At 34.2% G+C, this 23,105-nt stretch overlaps 1 protein-coding gene across 1 annotated transcript; it reads left to right on the top strand.

Moving 5' to 3' along the window:
- Positions 1–298: 298 nt before the first annotated feature.
- On the top strand, positions 299–22,853 carry sfxn5b (sideroflexin 5b; the record flags this gene model as incomplete). Its single annotated transcript, XM_083891737.1, has 14 exons — positions 299–355; positions 16,686–16,754; positions 17,227–17,304; positions 18,525–18,551; positions 18,648–18,702; positions 18,807–18,832; positions 18,996–19,049; positions 19,242–19,298; positions 19,385–19,450; positions 19,659–19,749; positions 20,017–20,132; positions 20,832–20,917; positions 21,990–22,107; positions 22,446–22,853. 14 exons carry the CDS (start codon positions 299–301, stop codon positions 22,521–22,523), a joined length of 978 nt encoding a protein of 325 aa, XP_083747863.1. The 3' UTR covers positions 22,524–22,853.
- Between the last annotated feature and the right edge of the window lie 252 nt (positions 22,854–23,105).

The following is a 23,105-nucleotide window of genomic DNA, read 5'->3' as shown; positions in this document are numbered from 1 at the left end:
TCATGGGCACATCAGCTGTTATCTCTCCCGTGATCGTAGCCAACTGTTACGCAACAGCTTTCACCTCATCGACTAGTCGGGGGACGCGCGCGCTTCAACTTTGCCAGGCGTTTACGCGCAGGAGAGAGAGAGAGAGAGAGAGAGAGAGAGAGAGAGAGCGAGAGAGAGAGGACTCCATGTCCCAGCAGACTTTGCGGCTCACCGCTTTCACCAGAGTTGGCACAGTGAGTGTACTTGGCTCCAGTTGACACTCGGCTCATGATCCACTTCATTAATAATAAATAAAGAGTTGGGTGTCATGGCGGAATCCGCAGCGTGTCCTGCCTTCCAGCTCGGCAGACCCAGATACGACCAGGTGAGTCGAGCGCTCCTTATTCTCCGTTAGTCCCGTTATTTTTCTTCTTCTTCTTTCTTTCTTTCTGTTGCTGAAGGGTTTTTTTTTTTGCGGTGGAAAAACAGCCTCCTCTTCCTCCCGATCCTCCTCTTCCTCCGCCCCGCTCGTGCTCTGGATGCTCTTCTTCTTCTTCTTCTACTCTTTGTGGATAAAGTTGCCTCTGATGAAGCGATGATCTGTGGTGTTGCAGAAAAGCCACAGCAGCAACTTTGAGCTGTGAAAGTTGTCAGGGACAGAATCGCTTGTTTTTTTTTTATCGCAGTTCATCATCATCATCATCATCATCATCATCTCTCGGTGCAGCGTCGCGAGACAGAATCACTGTGACTGTGACTGTGCGCGTGCAGATCTGCAGCTCATGTGTGGATCATATCACGCGCGCACATCTTTGTCTTGATTTCTGATTTTCTGTCAGCTTTTGTCGGTCTGTGAGAAGACACCAAAGGTGTAGAGATATCTGTCAGATGTGGATGAATTCACCTTTTTCATATTCTCCATGCGGTCTCCCATGTGTAGTATGGAGGACGAGACCTAACATATTAATAAATAAATAAATAAATAAATAAATAAATAAATGCATCAAATAAATAAATAAATACAGGAATAATTAAATAAATGTAAAGTATGTATTTATTTATGCATTTATGTATTTATTCATTTATTATTTTTAAATAAAAAAATCCGGTCCTGGAATAACTGGAAAAAGTCTGTACCTGTTTATGTCAAATTTTGGACGACATAGTATGTTGTTTTTGTCAAATTTGGACCAATTTTTATTTTTTTATCGTCAAATTTTGGACGACATGGTATAGTATGTTGTTTTTGTCAAATTTTGGACCAATATTTTTTTTTTCAAAAAAATTTGTCGAATTTTGGACAACATGGTATAGTATGCCGTTTTTGTCAAATTTTGGACTAAATTTTTTTTCTCCAAAAAAATGTAAAATTTTCGACGACATGGTATAGTATGTTGTTTTTGTCAAATTTTGGACCAATATTTTTTTTTTTTTATCGTCAAATTTTGGACGACATAGTATAGTATGTTGTTTTTGTCAAATTTTGGACCAATATTTTTTTTTTCAAAAAAAATTGTCGAATTTTGGATGACATGGTATAGTATGCCGTTTTTGTCAAATTTTGGACTAAATTTTTTTTCTCCAAAAATTTTTAAAATTTTCGATGACATGGTATAGTATGTTGTTTTTGTCAAATTTTGGACCAATATTTTTTTTTTCAAAAAAAATTGTCGAATTTTGGATGACATGGTATAGTATGCCGTTTTTGTCAAATTTTGGACTAAATTTTTTTTCTCCAAAAAAATTTAAAATTTTCGACGACATGGCATGTTGTTTTTGTCAAATTTTGGACCAAATTTTTTTTTTTTAAATCGTCAAATTTTGGATGACATAGTATAGTATGTTGTTTTTGTCAGATTTTTTTCTCCAAAAATTTTTAGTTTTGGACGACATGGTATAGTATGATTTGTCAAATTTTGGACCCAATTTTTTTTTTTTTTAAATCGTCAAATTTTGGACGACAGTATAGTATGTTGTTTTTGTCAAATTTTGGACCAATATTTTTTTTTTCAAAAAAATTGTCAAATTTTGGACGACATGGTATAGTATGACGTTTTTGTCAAATTTTAGACCAAATTTTTTTCTTCCCAAAAATTGTCCAATGTTGGACGACATGGTATAGTATGACGTTTTTGTCAAATTTTAGACCAAATTTTTTTCTTCCCAAAAATTGTCAAATTTTGGACGACATGGTAAAGTATGACTCATTTGTCAAATTTTCAACGACATAGTATAGTATGATGTCCATACCCATGTATAAATAAATCACACTATACTGTGTGCTGGTGAGATAGATGGCATTTTCAAATCCCCCGCATTCACCACCCAACACCCCATAAAAATGAAGCACAGGTCAAATTGAAACACCTGTACTCATGTAAATTCAACAAAAATAGAGATTTATGCTATTTTAGCGTCAATGATAAACGTGTTCCTTTACTGACAGATAGCTGTAGCTAGTATAATCCTAGAAACACCACGTGATGTATGGTATGACCTGTTCCAGACAATATAAGTGTGTGTAAAAGGCTTCAAATGTGCAGAGAAACTGCCGCCTCAATTCTCAACTCTGCTATATATGCGAATTTATACATATATATATATATATACAAATATATAAGATAGTCTAGTCTAATTCAATAGATCTTTCTGCATATTGAGTTCTGATGGAGATGAATGGCCTGGTGTGTGTCTCCTGTGTGAAGACTATTCCTCAGTTTAATCTGCTCCGATAAATTTGCATTGGTCAGCCTTGAAAGATAATGTGACCTTCACGTGTCTGAGCTCAGGCGAGCACATTTACTGCGGCCGAGCTTCCCTTTTTTCTTCCTCTCTGACAGCAGCTCCATAGGAAATTATTCACCCGGTGATGGCACGGCACAGGTTGAAGTCCGACGTTAAGATTGTGTGTAAATCAGTCACCGGCATGTTGTTTATCATCAAAATGCAGGATTTGAAATTCGAAAAACACAAAAGGCACAGCCAAGGCATGGGATGATCTAATTTGATTTGTATCGGATTGGCTCTTGGAAGACCCCTAAATATCACATTCTTAAGCAGAAGCACGTGCTATAACGAGAGACATGCGCTACCTCCTTTGTCATGTGACAGGATTGTGAGTGTGGAATGCACTACTTCTGCCACGCGGACGACATTAATTTTAAGACAGAAGAAGAAAACAACTGTGAAACTGACCACAATTCATCCTGCGTGGATGCAAGAAAACCTAGAAAAGATCACGAAGAACCACCAAGGACACACGACAAACTCAAACGTCCCAGCGTGACCTCACATAGACATAAAGTAGGCGTGTACATGCTTACTGTTGAACTCATGATTTACAGTCATATCACTGTCATTGTAAAGAAAAGTGAGTGTTTGATAGGTTTCCAGCTCTTTGTCGCTGCTCATACATATTTCCTCTACCTGGAAACCTCGTCAGACAATCTTTTTTTGTTTTGTTTTCCCCTTTAGCAGCCAGTGATTTGTGTTGATTAACAGTGCTGTAATACTTTTACTTCTTTGTGTCGGAGCAGTTTAAATTAGGTCAGTCCTTGAATCAGCATAAATCTTGCCTGGTTTGTGTGTGTGTGTCTGTGTGTGTGTGTCTGCTTTCTCGCTGTCTCCAGCTTCAGCCTTGTTGTGTACTCTCCAGGGAGCTGAAACTCATGCATAATTAAAGCCGGCTCCTCACACGGATCCTCTCTTTATCCGGCACTGCAGCAGCACATAGGGCCTGTCGATGAAGAAGAAGAAGAAGAAGAAACGTGTGAAAAACCTAGAGGCACGATGTAGAGCGATGCTTCATCTTTAGGTTGTTTTCCATTAGGACCCGGTGCTGGAGAGATATCTGAAACAGAGAAAGCCGTCGCTTCCGCTGTTTTCCGCCGCTTTCATAACTGATAAACGTGTCAGAGGGAAACTCAGAGGAAAGCTGCCGTGTTTTTTCGCCCCCATCTGGCTCGCCAAACAGACTCTTGGCGTAAACTGCTCTTGGGCCTTTTCAGATTGCTGGCACGCACGGCGTTCTTAGCAATTGGCATGCCGATGTAGACGGCAGAGGGAAACAGAGCACAGAGAACACTTCAGCAGAAGCTCCAAGCTTCACTCTGAAGAATATGCTCAGCACTTAGACTGTTAAGTGTTTGTCTCAAATGGCACGTTTTCCAGCAGTGTTTTGTTTCCCTTGTACAACAAAGATTTTTCCTCGTTCGGTCTTTGTACTTGTTAATTGTTGTGATATTTCACATCTGAGCGTTTAACAGCGCCTTTGTTGGCATTTCACGGTGTAAATATATCGATTTTACGCCGACATATCAATAAATTGTGTATGTTTTGTTATTTTTTGACCTTTGGAAACAATGAAAAGGTGACGAGAGGATAAAATCAGATTCTCAAGCTGTGGTAAGGTGTACATGAGCTTCCTCTGGTGGTGCTTGGAGGAAAATCAGAAATCCTGTTCTCCTGTATAATCCAGGGTATGTGATTGGAACTTTGACTTTCTAATGTGTAGAAAACAAACCAAATAACAAAGATCTTTGTCTAATCTAATTTCACTATACCAGTGTCTGAAGTCATACTATGTAAGAAACGTCATACTACACTATGTCGTCCAAAATTTGACTATTTTTTTTGAAAAAATAAAAATGTTTAGTCCAAATTGTGACCAAAACGTCATACTATACCATGTCGCTGACCTCAATGTCGTACTACACTATTTCCTCCAAAATCTGAAGATTTTTTTGAAAAAAAAATTTGGTCCAAAATTTGACCAAAACGTCATACTATGTCCAAAATTTGGCAATTTTGTGGGGTGGCATTTTTGCCTTTTTAACGGATAGTATAGTGGAGATATACAGGTGGCGAAAGACATGCAGGAAAGACTGCTTGGTGTGGGATTTGAACCAGGGTCACCTGAAGCGAGTACTATAGCCTCAACACATGGGGCAGGTTGGGTGCTCTACCATCTGAGCTAAACACAACGTGTTACTATATTGTGTCGTCAACCTCAATGTCATACTACACTCTTTCGTCCAAAATCTGACCATATTTTGAAAAAAAAAATTTGGTCCAAAATGTGACCAAAACGTCATACTATACTATGTTGTCCAAAATCGGAAAATTGAAAATTATTTTTATTTTTGTCCAAAATGTGACCAATACGTCATACTATACTATGTCATTGACCTCAATGTCATACTACACAATTTCTTCCAAAATCTGACAATTTTTTTGAAAAAAAATGTTGGTCCAGAATTTGACCAAAACATCATACTATACTATGTAGTCCAAAATCAGAAAATAAAGGAAAACATTTTTATTAGCCCAAAATGTGACCAATACGTCATACTATACTATGTCATTGACCTCAATGTCATACTACACTATTTCTTCCAAAATCTGACAATTTTTTGAAAGAAAAAATTTGGTCCAAAATTTGACCAAAATGTCATACTATACTATGTCATCCAAAATCGGAAATTTGAAAATAATTTTTTTTTAGTCCAAAATGTGACCAAAACATCATTATATACTATGTCGTTGACCTCAATGTCATACTGCACTATTTCGTCCAAAATCTGACCATTTATTTGAAAATAAATTTTGGTCCAAAATATGACCAAAACGTCATACTATACTATGTCGTCCAAAATCGGAAAAAATGAAAAAGAATGTTTTTTTGTCCAAAATGTGACCAATGCATCATACTATACTATGTCGTCGACCTCAATGTAATACTAGACTATTTCTTCCAAAATCTGACCATTTTTTTGAAAAAAAATGTTGGTCCAAAATTTGACCAAAACGTCATACTATACTATGTCGTCGACCTCAATGTAATACCAGACTATTTCATACAAAATCTGACATATTTTTTGAATAAAACATTTGGTCCAAAATTTGACCAAAACATCATACTATACTATGTCGTCCAAAATCGAAAAAAATTTAAAAATAATGTTTTTTTGTCCAAAATGTGACCAATGCGTCATACTATACTATGTCGTCGACCTAAATGTAATACTAGACTATTTCTTCCAAAATCTGACAATTTTTTTGAAATAAAATGTTGGTCTAAAATTTGACCAAAATGTCATACTATACTATGTTGTCCAAAATCGGAAAATAATGAAAACATTTTTTTTTTTTTGCCCAAAATGTGACCAATACGTCATACTATACTATGTCTTTGACCTCAATGTCATACTACACTATTTCGTCCAAAATCTGACCATTTTTTTGAAAATAAATTTTGGTCCAAAATTAGACTAAAAAGTCATACTATTTCTGCCAAAATCTGACCATTTTTTTGAAAAAAAATGTTGGTCTAAAATTTGACCAAAACGCCATACTATACTATGTTGTCCAAAATTGGAAAATAATGAAAACATTTTTTTTTTTTTGCCCAAAATATGACCAATACGTCATACTATACTATGTCGTTGACCTCAATGTCATACTACACTATTTGGTCCAAAATCTGACAATTTTTTTGAAAATAAATTTTGGTCCAAAATTAGACCAAAAAGTCATACTATTTCTGCCAAAATCTGACCATTTTTTTGAAAAAAAATGTTGGTCTAAAATTTGACCAAAACGTCATACTATACTATGTTGTCCAAAATCGGAAAATAATGAAAACATTTTTTTTTTTTTGCCCAAAATGTGACCAATGCATCATACTATACTATGTCGTCGACCTCAATGTAATACTAGACTATTTCTTCCAAAATCTGACCATTTTTTTGAAAAAAAATGTTGGTCCAAAATTTGACCAAAACGTCATACTATACTATGTCGTCGACCTCAATGTAATACCAGACTATTTCATACAAAATCTGACATATTTTTTGAATAAAACATTTGGTCCAAAATTTGACCAAAACATCATACTATACTATGTCGTCCAAAATCGGAAAAATTTAAAAATAATGTTTTTTTGTCCAAAATGTGACCAATGCGTCATACTATACTATGTCGTCGACCTAAATGTAATACTAGACTATTTCTTCCAAAATCTGAAATTTTTTTTGAAAAAAAATGTTGGTCTAAAATTTGACCAAAACATCATACTATACTATGTCGTCCAAAATCGGAAAAATTTAAAAATAATGTTTTTTTGTCCAAAATGTGACCAATGCGTCATACTATACTATGTCGTCGACCTAAATGTAATACTAGACTATTTCTTCCAAAATCTGACAATTTTTTTGAAAAAAAATGTTGGTCTAAAATTTGACCAAAACGTCATACTATACTTTGTTGTCCAAAATCGGAAAATAATGAAAACATTTTTTTTTTTTTGCCCAAAATGTGACCAATACGTCATACTATACTATGTCGTTGACCTCAATGTCATACTACACTATTTCGTCCAAAATCTGACCATTTTTTTGAAAATAAATTTTGGTCCAAAATTAGACCAAAAAGTCATACTATTTCTGCCAAAATCTGACCATTTTTTTGAAAAAAAATGTTGGTCTTAAATTTGACCAAAACGTCATACTATACTATGTTTCTCCAAAATCGGAAAATAATGAAAACATTTTTTTTTTTTGCCCAAAATGTGACCAATACGTCATACTATACTATGTCGTTGACCTCAATGTCATACTACACTATTTGGTCCAAAATCTGACAATTTTTTTGAAAATAAATTTTGGTCCAAAATTACACCAAAAAGTCATACTATTTCTGCCAAAATCTGACCATTTTTTTGAAAAAAAATGTTGGTCTAAAATTTGACCAAAACGTCATACTATACTATGTTTCTCCAAAATCGGAAAATAATGAAAACATTTTTTTTTTTTTGCCCAAAATGTGACCAATACGTCATACTATACTATGTCGTTGACCTCAATGTCATACTACACTATTTGGTCCAAAATCTGACAATTTTTTTGAAAATAAATTTTGGTCCAAAATTAGACCAAAAAGTCATACTATTTCTGCCAAAATCTGACCATTTTTTTGAAAAAAAATGTTGGTCTAAAATTTGACCAAAACGTCATACTATACTATGTTGTCCAAAATCGGAAAATAATGAAAACATTTTTTTTTTTTGCCCAAAATGTGACCAATACGTCATACTATACTATGTCGTTGACCTCAATGTCATACTACACTATTTGGTCCAAAATCTGACAATTTTTTTGAAAATAAATGTTGGTCCAAAATTAGACCAAAAAGTCATACTATTTCTGCCAAAATCTGACCATTTTTTTGAAAAAAAATGTTGGTCTAAAATTTGACCAAAACGTCATACTATACTATGTTGTCCAAAATCGGAAAATAATGAAAACATTTTTTTTTTTTGCCCAAAATGTGACCAATACGTCATACTATACTATGTCGTTGACCTCAATGTCATACTACACTATTTCGTCCAAAATCTGACAATTTTTTTGAAAATAAATTTTGGTCCAAAATTAGACCAAAACGTCATACTATACTATGTCCAAAATTGGTAAAAAAAAAATTTGGGGTGGCGTTTTTGCCTTTTTAACGGATAGTTTAGTGGAGATATACAGGTGGCAGAGAGGTGGGGAAAGACATGCAGGAAAGACTGCTTGGTGTGGGATTTGAACCAGGGTCACCTGAAGCGAGTACAAAAGCCTCAACACATGGGGCAGGTTGGGTGCTCTACCATCTGAGCTAAACACAACGTGTTACTATGCTGTGTCGTCAACCTCAATGTCATACTACACTCTTTCGTCCAAAATCTGACCATATTTTGAAAAAAGAAATTTGGCCCAAAATTTGACCAAAACGTCATACTATACTATGTTGTCCAAAATCGGAAAATTGAAAAAAAAATAAATAAATTTGTCCAAACTGTGGCCAAAACTTCATAATATACTTTGTCGTTGACCTTAATGTCATACTACACTATTTCTTCCAAAATCTGACCATTTTTTTGAAAAAAAATTTGTCCAAAATTTGACCAAAACGTCATACTATACTATGTCGTCGACCTCAATGTAATACTAGACTATTTCATCCAAAATCTGACATTTAAAAAAAAAAAAATCATTTGGTCCAAAATTTGACCAAAACGTCATACTATACTATGTCGTCCAAAATCAGAAAAATTAAAAAATAAAGTTTTTTTGTCCAAAATGTGACCAAAACGTCATAATATACTATGTCGTCGACCTCAATGTAATACTAGACTATTTCTTCCAAAATCTGACCATTTTTTTGAAAAAAAAATTTGGTTCAAAATTTGAACAAAACATCATGCTATACTATGTCGTCCAAAATCGGAAAATAATGAAAAAAATATATTTTTTTAGCCCAAAATGTGACCAATACGTCATACTATACTATATAGTTGACCTCAATGTCATACTACACTATTTCGTCCAAAATCTGACCATTTTTTTGAAAATAAATTTTGGTCCAAAATTTGACCAAAACGTCATACTATACTATGTCCAAAATTGGTAAAAAAAAATTTGGGGTGGCGTTTTTGCCTTTTTAACAGATAGTTTAGTGGAGATATACAGGTGGCAGAGAGGTGGGGAAAGACATGCAGGAAAGACTGCTTGGTGTGGGATATGAACCAGGGTCACCTGAAGCGATTACTATATCCTCAACACATGGGGCAGGTTGGGTGCTCTACCATCTGAGCTAAACACAACGTGTTACAATGCTGTGTCGTCAACCTCAATGTCATACTACACTCTTTCGTCCAAAATCTGACCATATTTTGAAAAAAAAAAATTGGCCCAAAATTTGACCAAAACGTCATACTATACTATGTCGTCCAAAATCGGAAAATTGAAAAAAAAAAAAAATAATTTGTCCAAAATGTGGCCTAAACTTCATAATATACTTTGTCGTTGACCTTAATGTCATACTACACTATTTTTTCCAAAATCTGACAATTTTTTTGAAAATAAATTTCGGTCTAAAATTTGACCAAAACATCATACTATACTATGTCGTCCAAAATTGGAAAATTGAAAAAAATACTTTTTCTTTTTAGTCCAAAATGTGACCAAAACGTCATAATATACTATGTCGTTGACGTCAATGTCATACTACACTATTTCGTCCAAAATCTGACCATTTTTTTGAAAATAAATTTTGGTCCAAAATTAGACCAAAAAGTCATACTATTTCTTCCAAAATCTGACCATTTTTTTGAAAAAAAATGTTGGTCTAAAATTTGACCAAAACGTCATACTATACTATGTTGTCCAAAATCAGAAAAATTAAAAAATAAAGTTTTTTTGTCCAAAATGTGACCAAAACGTCATAATATACTATGTCGTCGACCCCAATGTAATACTAGACTATTTCTTCCAAAATCTGACCATTTTTTTGAAAAAAAAATTTGGTTCAAAATTTGAACAAAACATCATACTATACTATGTCGTCCAAAATCGGAAAATAATGAAAAAAATATATTTTTTTAGCCCAAAATGTGACCAATACGTCATACTATACTATATAGTTGACCTCAATGTCATACTACACTATTTCGTCCAAAATCTGACCATTTTATTGAAAATAAATTTTGGTCCAAAATTTGACCAAAATGTCATACTATGTCCAAAATTGGTAAAAAGAAATTTGGGGTGGCGTTTTTGCCTTTTTAACAGATAGTTTAGTGGAGATATACAGGTGGCAGAGGGGTGGGGAAAGACATGCAGGAAAGACTGCTTGGTGTGGGATTTGAACCAGGGTCACCTGAAGCGAGTACGAAAGCCTCAACACATGGGGCAGGTTGGGTGCTCTACCATCTGAGCTAAACACAACGTGTTACTATGCTGTGTCGTCAACCTCAATGTCATACTACACTCTTTCGTCCAAAATCTGACCATATTTTGAAAAAAGAAATTTGGCCCAAAATTTGACCAAAACGTCATACTATACTATGTTGTCCAAAATCGGAAAATTGAAAAAAAAAAAAAAAATTTGTCCAAACTGTGGCCAAAACTTCATAATATACTTTGTCGTTGACCTTAATGTCATACTACACTATTTCTTCCAAAATCTGACCATTTTTTTGAAAAAAAAATTGTCCAAAATTTGACCAAAACGTCATACTATACTATGTCGTCGACCTCAATGTAATACTAGACTATTTCATCCAAAATCTGACATTTAAAAAAAAAAAAATCATTTGGTCCAAAATTTGACCAAAACGTCATACTATGTCGTCCAAAATCAGAAAAATTAAAAAATAAAGTTTTTTTGTCCAAAATGTGACCAAAACGTCATAATATACTGTCGTCGACCTCAATGTAATACTAGACTATTTCTTCCAAAATCTGACCATTTTTTTGAAAAAAAAATTTGGTTCAAAATTTGAACAAAACATCATGCTATACTATGTCGTCCAAAATCGGAAAATAATGAAAAAAATATATATTTTTAGCCCAAAATGTGACCAATACGTCATACTATACTATATAGTTGACCTCAATGTCATACTACACTATTTCGTCCAAAATCTGACCATTTTTTTGAAAAAAAATTTTGTCCAAAATTTGACCAAAACGTCATACTATACTATGTCCAAAATTGGTAAAAAAAAATTTGGGGTGGCGTTTTTGCCTTTTTAACAGATAGTTTAGTGGAGATATACAGGTGGCAGAGAGGTGGGGAAAGACATGCAGGAAAGACTGCTTGGTGTGGGATATGAACCAGGGTCACCTGAAGCGATTACTATATCCTCAACACATGGGGCAGGTTGGGTGCTCTACCATCTGTGCTAAACACAACGTGTTACAATGCTGTGTCGTCAACCTCAATGTCAAACTACACTCTTTCGTCCAAAATCTGACCATATTTTGAAAAAAAAAATTTGGCCCAAAATTTGACCAAAACGTCATACTATACTATGTCGTCCAAAATCGGAAAATTGAAAAAAAAAAAAAATAATTTGTCCAAAATGTGGCCTAAACTTCATAATATACTTTGTCGTTGACCTTAATGTCATACTACACTATTTTTTCCAAAATCTGACCATTTTTTTGAAAATAAATTTCGGTCCAAAATTTGACCAAAACGTCATACTATACTATGTCGTCCAAAATTGGAAAATTGAAAAAAATACTTTTTCTTTTTAGTCCAAAATGTGACCAAAACGTCATAATATACTATGTCGTTGGCCTCAATGTCATACTACACTATTTTGGACAAAATTCTGACCATTTTTTTGAAAATAAATGTTGGTCCAAAATTTGACCAAAACATCATACTATACTATGTCGTCCAAAATCGGAAAATAAAGGAAAACACTTTTTTTTTTAGCCCAAAATGTGACCAATACGTCAAACTATACTATGTCATTGACCTCAATGCCATACTACACTATTTCTTCCAATATCTGACAATTTTTTGAAAGAAAAAATTTGGTCCAAAATTTGACCAAACGTCATACTATACTATGTCGTCCAAAATCGAAAAATTAAAAAAAAAAAATATGTTTTTGTCCAAAATGTGACCAAAACTTCATAATATACTTTGTCGTTGACCTCAATGTCATACTACACTATTTCTTCCAAAATCTGACCATTTTTTTGAAAAAAAATTTTGTCCAAAATTTGACCAAAACGTCATACTATACTATGTCATCCAAAATCGGAAATTTGAAAATAATTTCTTTTTTAGTCCAAAATGTGACCAAAACGTCATTATATACTATGTCGTTGACCTCAATGTCATACTACACTATTTCGTCCAAAATCTGACCATTTATTTGAAAATAAATTTTGGTCCAAAATGTGACCAATACGTCATACTATACTATATAGTTGACCTCAATGTCATACTACACTATTTCGTCCAAAATCTGACCATTTATTTGAAAATAAATTTTGGTCCAAAATTTGACCAAAACGTCATACTATACTATGTCGTCCAAAAATGGAAAATTGAAAAAAATACTTTTTCTTTTTAGCCCAAAATGTGACCAATACGTCATAATATACTATGTCATTGACCTCAATGCCATACTACACTATTTCTTCCAAAATCTGACAATTTTTTGAAAGAAAAAATTTGGTCCAAAATTTGACCAAACGTCATAGTATACTATGTCGTCCAAAATCGAAAATTAAAAAAATAAATATGTTTTTGTCCAAAATGTGACCAAAACTTCATAATATACTTTGTCGTTGACCTCAATGTCATACTACACTATTTCTTCCAAAATCTGAGCATTTTTTAGAAAAAATTTTTTTTCCAAAATTTGACCAAAACGTCATACTATACTATGTCGTCGACATCAATGTAATACTAGACTATTTCATCCAAAATCTGATTTTTTTTTGAAAAAATCATTTGATCCAAAATTTGAACAAAACGTCATACTATACTACGTCGTCCAAAATCGGAAAAAATAAAAAATAATGTTTTTTGGTCCAAAATGTGACCAATGCATCATACTATACTATGTCGTCGACCTCAATGTAATACTAGACTATTTCTTCCAAAATCTGACCATTTTTTTGAAAAAAAATGTTGGTCCAAAATTTGACCAAAACGTCATACTATACTATGTCATCCAAAATGGGAAAATAATGAAAAAAATTTTTTTTTAGCCCAAAATGTAACTTATATGTCAAACTATACTATGTCGTTGACCTCAATGTCATACTACACTATTTCGTCCAAAATCTGACCATTTATTTAAAATAAATTTTGGTCCAAAACGTCATACTATACTATGTCGTCGACCTCAATGTAATACCAGACTATTTCATACAAAATCTGACATATTTTTTGAATAAAACATTTGGTCCAAAATTTGACCAAAACATCATACTATACTATGTCGTCCAAAATCGGAAAAATTTAAAAATAATGTTTTTTTGTCCAAAATGTGACCAATGCATCATACTATACTATGTCGTCGACCTAAATGTAATACTAGACTATTTCTTCCAAAATCTGACAATTTTTTTTAAAAAAAAATGTTGGTCTAAAATTTGACCAAAACGTCATACTATACTATGTTGTCCAAAATCGGAAAATAATGAAAACATTTTTTTTTTTTTGCCCAAAATGTGACCAATACGTCATACTATACTATGTCGTTGACCTCAATGTCATACTACACTATTTCGTCCAAAATCTGACAATTTTTTTGAAAATAAATTTTGGTCCAAAATTAGACTAAAAAGTCATACTATTTCTTCCAAAATCTGACCATTTTTTTGAAAAAAATGTTGGTCTAAAATTTGACCAAAACGTCATACTATACTATGTTGTCCAAAATTGGAAAATAATGAAAACATTTTTTTTTTTTTGCCCAAAATGTGACCAATACGTCATACTATACTATGTCGTTGACCTCAATGTCATACTACACTATTTCGTCCAAAATCTGACAATTTTTTTGAAAATAAATTTTGGTCCAAAATTAGACCAAAACGTCATACTATACTATGTCCAAAATTGGTAAAAAAAAAATTTGGGGTGGCGTTCTTGCCTTTTTAACGGATAGTTTAGTGGAGATATACAGGTGGCAGAGAGGTGGGGAAAGACATGCAGGAAAGACTGCTTGGTGTGGGATTTGAACCAGGGTCACCTGAAGCGAGTACGAAAGCCTCAACACATGGGGCAGGTTGGGTGCTCTACCATCTGAGCTCAACACAACGTGTTACAATGCTGTGTCGTCAACCTACATGTCATACAACACTATTTCGTCCAAAATCTGACCATATTTTGTAAAAAAAAATTTGGTCCAAAATTTGACCAAAACTTCATACTATACTATGTCATCCAAAATCGGAAAAATTAAAAAAAAAAAAAAATGTGTCCAAAATGTGACCAAAACTTCATAATATACTATGTCGTTGACCTCAATGTCATACTACACCATTTCTTCCAAAATCTGACCGTTTTTTTGAAAAAAATGTTTTGTCCAAAATTTGACCAAAACTTCATAATATACTTTGTCGTGGACCTCAATGTCATACTACACTATTTCTTCCAAAATCTGACAATTTTTTTTGTAAAAAAAATTTTGGTCCAAAATTGGACCAAAACGTCATACTATACTATGTCATCCAAAATCGGAAAATTGAAAAAAATTATATTTCTTTTTAGTCCAAAATATGACCGAAACATCATAATATACAATGTTGTTGACCTCAATGTCATACTACACTATTTTGGTCCAAAATCTGACCATTTTTTTGAAAATAAATTTTGGTCCAAAATTTTACCAAAACGTCATACTATACTATGTCGTCCAAAATCGGGAAAATTGAAAAAAAGTAAAAAATGTGTCCAAAATGTGACCAAAACTTCATAATATACTATGTCGTTGACCTCAATGTCATACTACACCATTTCTTCCAAAATCTGACCGTTTTTTTGAAAAAAATGTTTTGTCCATAATTTGACCAAAAAGTCATACTATACTATGTCATCCAAAATCGGAAAAATTAAAAAATAATGTTTTTTTAGTCCAAAATGTGACCAAAACGTCATAATATACTATGTTGTCGACCTCAATGTAATACTACACTATTTCGTCCAAAATCTGACCATTTTTTTGAAAAAAACATTTGAAAAAAACATTTGGTCCAAAATTTGACATACTATACTATGCCGCCCAAAATGTAAAAATTTTTCCACAAAAAAATGTTCCGTCCAAAATTTGATAAAAATGTCATACTATACTATGTCGCCCGAATTGGAAATTTTTTTGACTAAACACTTTTTTTTGCTTCAAAATTTGACCAAAACTGACTATACTTTGTTGTCCAAAATATCACATTTAAAAAAAAATGTAAAATAAAAATGTGGCCCAAAATTTAACAAAAATCTCCTTCTATACTATGTCGTCCAAAATTTGACAATTTTTTGGTCTAACGTGAGAAAACAGTACAGTAAAATGACTTGATTTTTTCTATAATAATAGTCATGATAATTTACGATAAGAATACCTTGAAAATATTTGCAAACATTTAACAAAAGTTTAACCATTGGACCATCTATTGGCCACTTTGGGCACCTGGACCGTAAATGCAGGAATAGATGGGCTACAGATTCCAAGTGGTGGCCGGATTGACTGGGTTTTTTCAATTGGCGGCTGGTGTGACCGCAGTGGAAAATCACCGGAGTAAATGATCAAATGAATGATGGCTGAGTTCTGTGTGTGTCCTCAGTTTCAGTAACATCAGTAACTTGAGTAACACGTGTGCTTTTCCTGCTGAAACATTGACCTTTGGGTAAAAATACTGTATCTACAGAGTTGATGTTTAAAAAAATGATTTTTAAATCAATGATTTGGTTCCCGTTTTAGCAGTAATTCATTGTCCTGCAGGGTTTTTACTTCACAAATATATTTCCTAGAGTACCTTTAAATGCTAACCAAATTTTGTTCAGTGTGCAGCATTGTGTGGTAAATTACGAGTTTTAAAAAAAAAATACAACTGAGCAGTAAAATTAATGAATACCATGTGATAAAAATGAAGTAGTAATTCAACCGTAATCCCAGCTGTGCGGCTCCGTGGATGTGAAACAATAAATTGTACCTGTACATGATGCTTTTAAGCACACAGTGACTTCATACTTACTATTTCACAGCGGCTGTTGGAGACAGATAAAATTCCATGTTGTGCGGCAGTGAGCGGTGATAAATAAATGCAGAGGACTCACGGGAAAAATCATTAATTCACAGAGACGAGGGTCTGCTGCTGCTTTCGGAGTCTATTTTTCACTAAGTATGAACTTGTCTTTTCCAGGGTTCCTTCCTTGGTCGTCTCAGGCACTTCATAGACATCATTGACCCCAGCACCCTGTTTGTATCAGAGGTAAAATCAATCTGTCAATATTATAAATGCTAATCGATGTATACACAATATGCAACTGACAGGAAGTCAATACATCGTTTTATTTTTCAAGCAAATATGATGTTACAGCAAAATATAAAACTGCAGTATGGAACTTTGGTTGATGTTCTGTTTGGTCTTTGCGATCAGAAATGATGTAATATTATTTGTAAACTGTGTCCATTGAATGATTTGACAAAGGTTTGAATCGAACAAACATTTTCTCAAAACCAAAAAAATGATGAATTCACAAGCATTTAAAAGTGTTTAATACATAATGTGAATACAGCAACTGGTCTCTGCAGCCTTGGACAAGCAAAAACAGCCAATTCATAAATGTATTATGATTTAAAATGTCAAAATACAATCCTTGTATCTGCACTAGTATCACAACATGTCTAGACTATTAATTCTGAGTCTAAAAAATCCAGTTTTCCTTGTCATTTGTTTACAGACGCAGCTGAAGGAATGCATCAAACTCCTCGATGATTACAAACAGGGTTTTCTCCCAGCTGGAGTCACTGATCTCCAGGTGAATATGGTAACATTTGATCCTCAAAGGAGTTTCAAAGTCTGTGAAAAAGTCAGAGTTCTGACTTTTTCTTTAATCCCAGAATTTCAGAATTTTTTTAATTTCAGAATTTTTTTAATTTCAGAATTTCAGAATTTTTTTTATTTCAGAATTTCTGACTTTTTTTAATTTCAGAATTTCTGACTTTTTTTAATTTCAGAACTCTGATTTTTTTTAAATTTCAGAATTTTGACTTTTTTTTTATTTCAGAACTGATTTTTTTTAAATTTCAGAATTTTGACTTTTTTTAATTTCAGAATTCTGACTTTTTTTATCTCAGAATTCTGACTTTTTTTTTTCATCTCGGAAATTCTGACTTTTTAATCTCAGACTTCTGACTTTTTAAATCTCAGAATTCTGTCTTTTTTAATCTCAGAATTCTTACTTTTTTATCTCAGAATTCTGACTTTCTTAATTTCAGAACTCTGATTTTTTTAAATGTCAGAATTTCAGAATTTTTTAAATTTCAGAATTTAAGAATTTTTTTAATTTCAGAATTTCAGAATTTTTTAAATTTCAGAACTCTGATTTTTTTTAAATTTCATAATTTTGACTTTTTTTTAATTTCAGATCTCTGATTTTTTTTTTAAATTTCAGAATTTTGACTTTTTTTAATTTCAGAATTCTGTCTTTTTTTTATCTCAGAATTCTGACTTTTTTTTTTAATCTCGGAAATTCTGACTTTTTAATCTCAGACTTCTGACTTTTTAAATCTCAGAATTCTGTCTTTTTTAATCTCAGAATTCTTACTTTTTTATCTCAGAATTCTGACTTTCTTAATTTCAGAACTCTGATTTTTTTAAATGTCAGAATTTTGACTTTTTTTAATTTCAGAATTCTGACTTTTTTGATCTCAGAATTCTGACTTTTTTTATCTCAGAATTTGGACTATTTTAATCTCAGAATTCAGATTTTTTTTAAATCTCAATTCTGATGGGAAAAAAAATAATCAGAATTCTGATCTCAGATCTTAAAAATGTTTGAATTTGACTTTGGAAAGGTTTTACAAAGCCTGAACCCCGAACACAAACAAACACACTAATGAAACAAACTATTCAATCATAAAGAAATGCCCTGTGTCCAAAAAAACCCCATTGTTTTACCCTGTTTTTGAAAACAGGAACCCTAATCATTAATTGTTGTTAACTTCTTTCTTCACAATGTGCTGCAAACCTGTGCAGCTGTGGGAAGCCCAGAAGATCAAGCAGGTAAGTGAGCACAGGTTCCTGTAGCTGCACTCTCCCACACTTTCAAGCCTCTGGCTGCTGACAGCATGAGGATGATGCCATGCTCTCTGCACGCAGGCCATCATTCATCCTGACACAGGAGAGAAGATCTTCATGCCATTTCGAATGTCAGGTACGACCTCAGATGAAGATCTTTGCTGAACTTCAAGTGTTTGGTTCATTTAGCCGTCGTTTTTTTTCTTCCTTTTTTCCTTTTACATTGTTTTCGTTGTGCAGGTTATGTGCCATTTGGAACACCGATTGTAAGTCCCACATTCAAATCACACAAATGCACATTTTATTCATGCATTTCATTGAGAAAGGTTCATTCGTGTGCTCATGGTTTTGGGGATAGATGAAATGAGACTGGACTTATTTTGCTATTAAAAAAAATAAGATCTTATTCTCTGGTTTCATCTACTGTAGGTCATTGGCCTTCTCCTCCCAAATCAGACTGTGGTGTCAACCATTATATGGCAGGTACTGTAAATAGTGTAAAACACCTTAAATCCATTGCATTTAGCCTGTTGTGCATTTTGGTCACATCTATCTAAATAGCTATTTAGATAGAAAGCTCTCTTTTCTCCTGTTTTATTCATTCATGTCCTCCATTTATGCTTATGCCGTATTTTAAACCCTGTGTCTCCCTGTTTTCTTCCTTATTTCCTGCAGTGGCTGAACCAGAGTCATAATGCGTGTGTGAACTACGCCAACCGCAACGCCACAAAGGTAGGAACTGGTATTTTTTGAACATTTCTAACTAAGAAAAACAAAATTTTAGTCTGAAAATCAGTATTTCTTTTGTCTCGCTTCAGCCCACGCCTACATCTAAGTTCCTTCAAGGCTACGTAGGAGCTGTGACGAGTGCCGTCTCCATCGCCGTGAGTTTTTGACGGATTTCTTTGAAAATAAGAAGTGAATTTGTTACAAGTTAGAATGTTTTTAGCTCTTTTACAAATCAAATCTAAATCACTACTAATATAATATTGCTCAGATATGTTTCTTCCATTAGTTCAGTCTGATGTCTGTTACCAAAGGTGTTTTTGTGCATATATTTGTCATATTTAGGTTGATTTTGTGTTTTTATAGGTCGGGCTGAACGTGCTGATTCAAAAGGCAAACAGGTTGTCCCCCGCCACCAGAATGATAATACGGAGATTAGTCCCGTTCCCAGCTGTAGGTAGGTTTGCTGAAGACATTTGTGTACCATTTAAGCTGACTAAGTTTGTTTTCTTTCTTCTTCAGTGGTTAGGGTTATTTAAAATAGTGTAAATTAGGGTCTCCATGTGCCGGTCCCAAGCCTGGATAAATGGGAGCGTTGCCAAATCAAATATGCAGACCATCTGCTGTGACGACCCCTCGAGAGGAAGCAGCTGAAAGACACATTTAAAAAAAATAAATAAATAATAGTGTTAATACATTTCTTTTCTCTCCCCCTCCTGTTCAGCCTGTGCAAACATCTGTAACGTGGGGCTGATGAGGCACAATGAACTGTCCGAAGGCGTCGACGTGCTGGACGACAACGGGAACGTGGTGGGATCGTCCAAAATCGCTGCAAAACATGTTAGTAGCTTTTTCAGATTTGGTTTTACCACATAGCAAGACGAAGTACAATCGGGGATGAAATCTGTCCTGAAAGCTGAGAAGTTGCACGCCAACATGTGGTTATTACGGTAATTTCACTCGTGCTGTTGTAGGAAGCTGGCGAATCTGCGTCTTTGTCACCCGGAGAGGATTTTCTGGTTAGAATAAGTAAAAAAAAAAAAGTCCAGATGGATATTTTGAGGCTTAGGTGTTAAATGGTTAAAGCAGAAATAAAATATCTAACAGTAAGATATGTAAAAACAAGCAAATAATAATAATAAAACATACAGATATGACCAGGGAATAGAGATTATATACAGCCTTAAACCCATCTTGCACATTTGAGTCTAAACATAGATGAGAAACGTAAGCTCGAATGTAAAAACTGTAGCTTATATAATGTGCAATGCGAATTCTGAAACAGAATATCAGTGTTTATTGATCATGTCCTTGCTCTCTCGGTGTCCATGTTGCTTTATAACCGTATTGAATAACTTTGCACTCGTTTGCTGTTATGTGGCGTCTAATAGTGAAAAATGCATAATTTCCTGCTCAGTTCATTTTATTCAACTCCCATCGGAATTCATTAAAGGGGGAAAAAAATGAAAAAAGCCTAACTCGGCACAGTGTTTGAAATGAAGCGTGTGCACAATGTTCTCATCTTTTTTTCCCCCTCAGGCGATCATGGAAACAGCCTTCACACGTGTGGTTCTCCCCATGCCAATCTTTGTCCTGCCCCCCATCATCATGTCCTACCTAGAGAGGTTTGCACATAAATATACACAGTTTCTGTATAATGAGTAATGAGTAAAAAGTGGCTGCAAAATGGTGAGAAAGTCACGTCACAGAGTCCCGGGCCAGAATCTGACACCGTTTAATGTATTATTTAGTCCCAGGAATAAAGAAAATCAAACTTTACAGGAAAAACAAAGACAATTTAATTGATATGAGACGCATATAAACAATATATCTTTGCACAAAATGTAAAATATCATGGATATCATTGTCTATTAATATAATATTAAAATAACAAATCAAGTACTTGTTCTTTCCATTTTAAAACACTGCACACTGAATTACACCTGTCATTGTTGAGGGAAATGTGAGGAACAAGTAAATGCAAAAATCTGAAATGTCTAACCTGTTGTTGTTAATCATCCAGGAAATCTTCAGATAAAACCTTAATAAATGCAATTAAAAAGAAAAGGGTAATGCCAGCAACATCCTGAAGTCCTGAAAACTCCCCAACAACTAAATAAATGTGACTATTACTCTTTAAAATCTTTCTAAATCTGCAATTAAAATATACAATTATATAAAAAGGTCCATATTTTCTGATATAAATGAGATAGAAACTCCTGAGAAAAGATTATTCACCTAGTTAAGGCAGAATGTAAAATAATCTGCTTAAAAGTGTATTTAATTTGTGATTCACCCACATTTTTAAGTATTGCAAATACTTAAATAATAAATAATCAGTAAAAACCTGCGTGTATTGAATTCACGTTGTGCTCCAAAGTGAATCTAATGTATTTTATTCAAGCGGTCCCTTAAAGAAAACACGACAAGTGTAAATTGATATGTGAAAGAACTAAAATCGAGAGATATGAGGGTGCAGTATCTGCAGACTCTGACTCATAAACCCACAAGTGTAACTTTCACACAGACAGGGCAAAAAAATAAATCCCACCCACTAATTGCGTGAAGTCGCTCTCCCAAATCTGCAGAAAGACGTTTTTTTTTTTTTTTTTTTTCGGTTCTCAGATCTATAAATAACGCTGAAACTGCACCAGCTCACCGCGCCTCTGTATCACTGTCTTTGACCCCCGTGTGTAGGCTGAGGTTCCTGCAGAGTCACCGCAGACTGCTGCTGCCCGTCCACAGCTTCGTGTGCCTGGTCACGTTCGGCCTCTCGCTGCCTCTGGCCATCAGCCTGTTCCCGCAGATTTCTCAGGTACGGTTTCATCACGCTGTCACGCAAACTCCGTCTGCTGCTGATTCCAGGGCCCAGATGGCTCAGGGAGCAGCTGGGGTAAAAAAAAAAAAAAAAAAATCACATTACACATACACCACTGGACATGAACAGCCTGGACCCACACGGCTCGTGTTTACATACGTCTTATAATTAAAAGTCAAGCTGATTTCAGACGTCGTAGATGTCTGATTTCGCCCTGCGTCGGCTGGGATTAGCACCGGCGACCCTCATACGGAGGATAAAGTGGTAGATGATTGAATGAATCTAGAGCTAAATTCAGTTTTTAATGTTTTTTTTTTTCCCTCCTCCTCCTCCAGATTGAGGTGTCTCGCCTTGAGCCGGAGATCGTCATGGCAACTGATTGCAAAGTGGTGACCTACAACAAAGGTTTATGATGGAGAAGCGAGGGATTGAGAAGCTACAGGAGAGTTCCTCCTCCTCCTCCTCCTCCTCCTCCTCCTCCTCCTCCTCCTCCTATCGACGGGGTTTAGGGACGTCGTTCTGCAGCGTCGATCGTCACGCACTTACACGGGGGTTTCTAAACCTTTGATTTGAGCCTCAAATTCTAATGATTCTTTTTAATGTTTTCAACTCCAACTGAAGCAGCTCTGCATATAGAAATTAATATATATTTACTGTTAAAAAAAAATCTGTTTTTAGCATTTAATGAATTAAGATGATTTTAATATATACAGTACAATACAGTGTTTATCAGCCATTATGGCTTATGAAGTGTATTTTGAGCCTTTTTTTTAAAAAGACACTGGTTCATAAATGCAGTAAATGTAGTTTCTTATTTACACATTTGTTCTTAAATCTCTGGTTATTTAGCAGCTAAAATACTCAGTGGATTTTTTTTTTATATTATAACAACAGCTGCAGCCACAAAGAACAGTGATGTGACAGGGGTCATGAAATGCTGCCACAAGGGGGCGATCCAGGTGTTTTGAGGCTCCACTTTTGGACGCTTCCACATT

The sequence above is a fragment of the Microchirus variegatus genome (assembly GCF_963457635.1).
Source record: "Microchirus variegatus genome assembly, chromosome: 6".
NCBI lineage: Eukaryota > Metazoa > Chordata > Actinopteri > Pleuronectiformes > Soleidae > Microchirus > Microchirus variegatus.
This window is presented reverse-complemented; position numbering and strand designations above follow the sequence as displayed.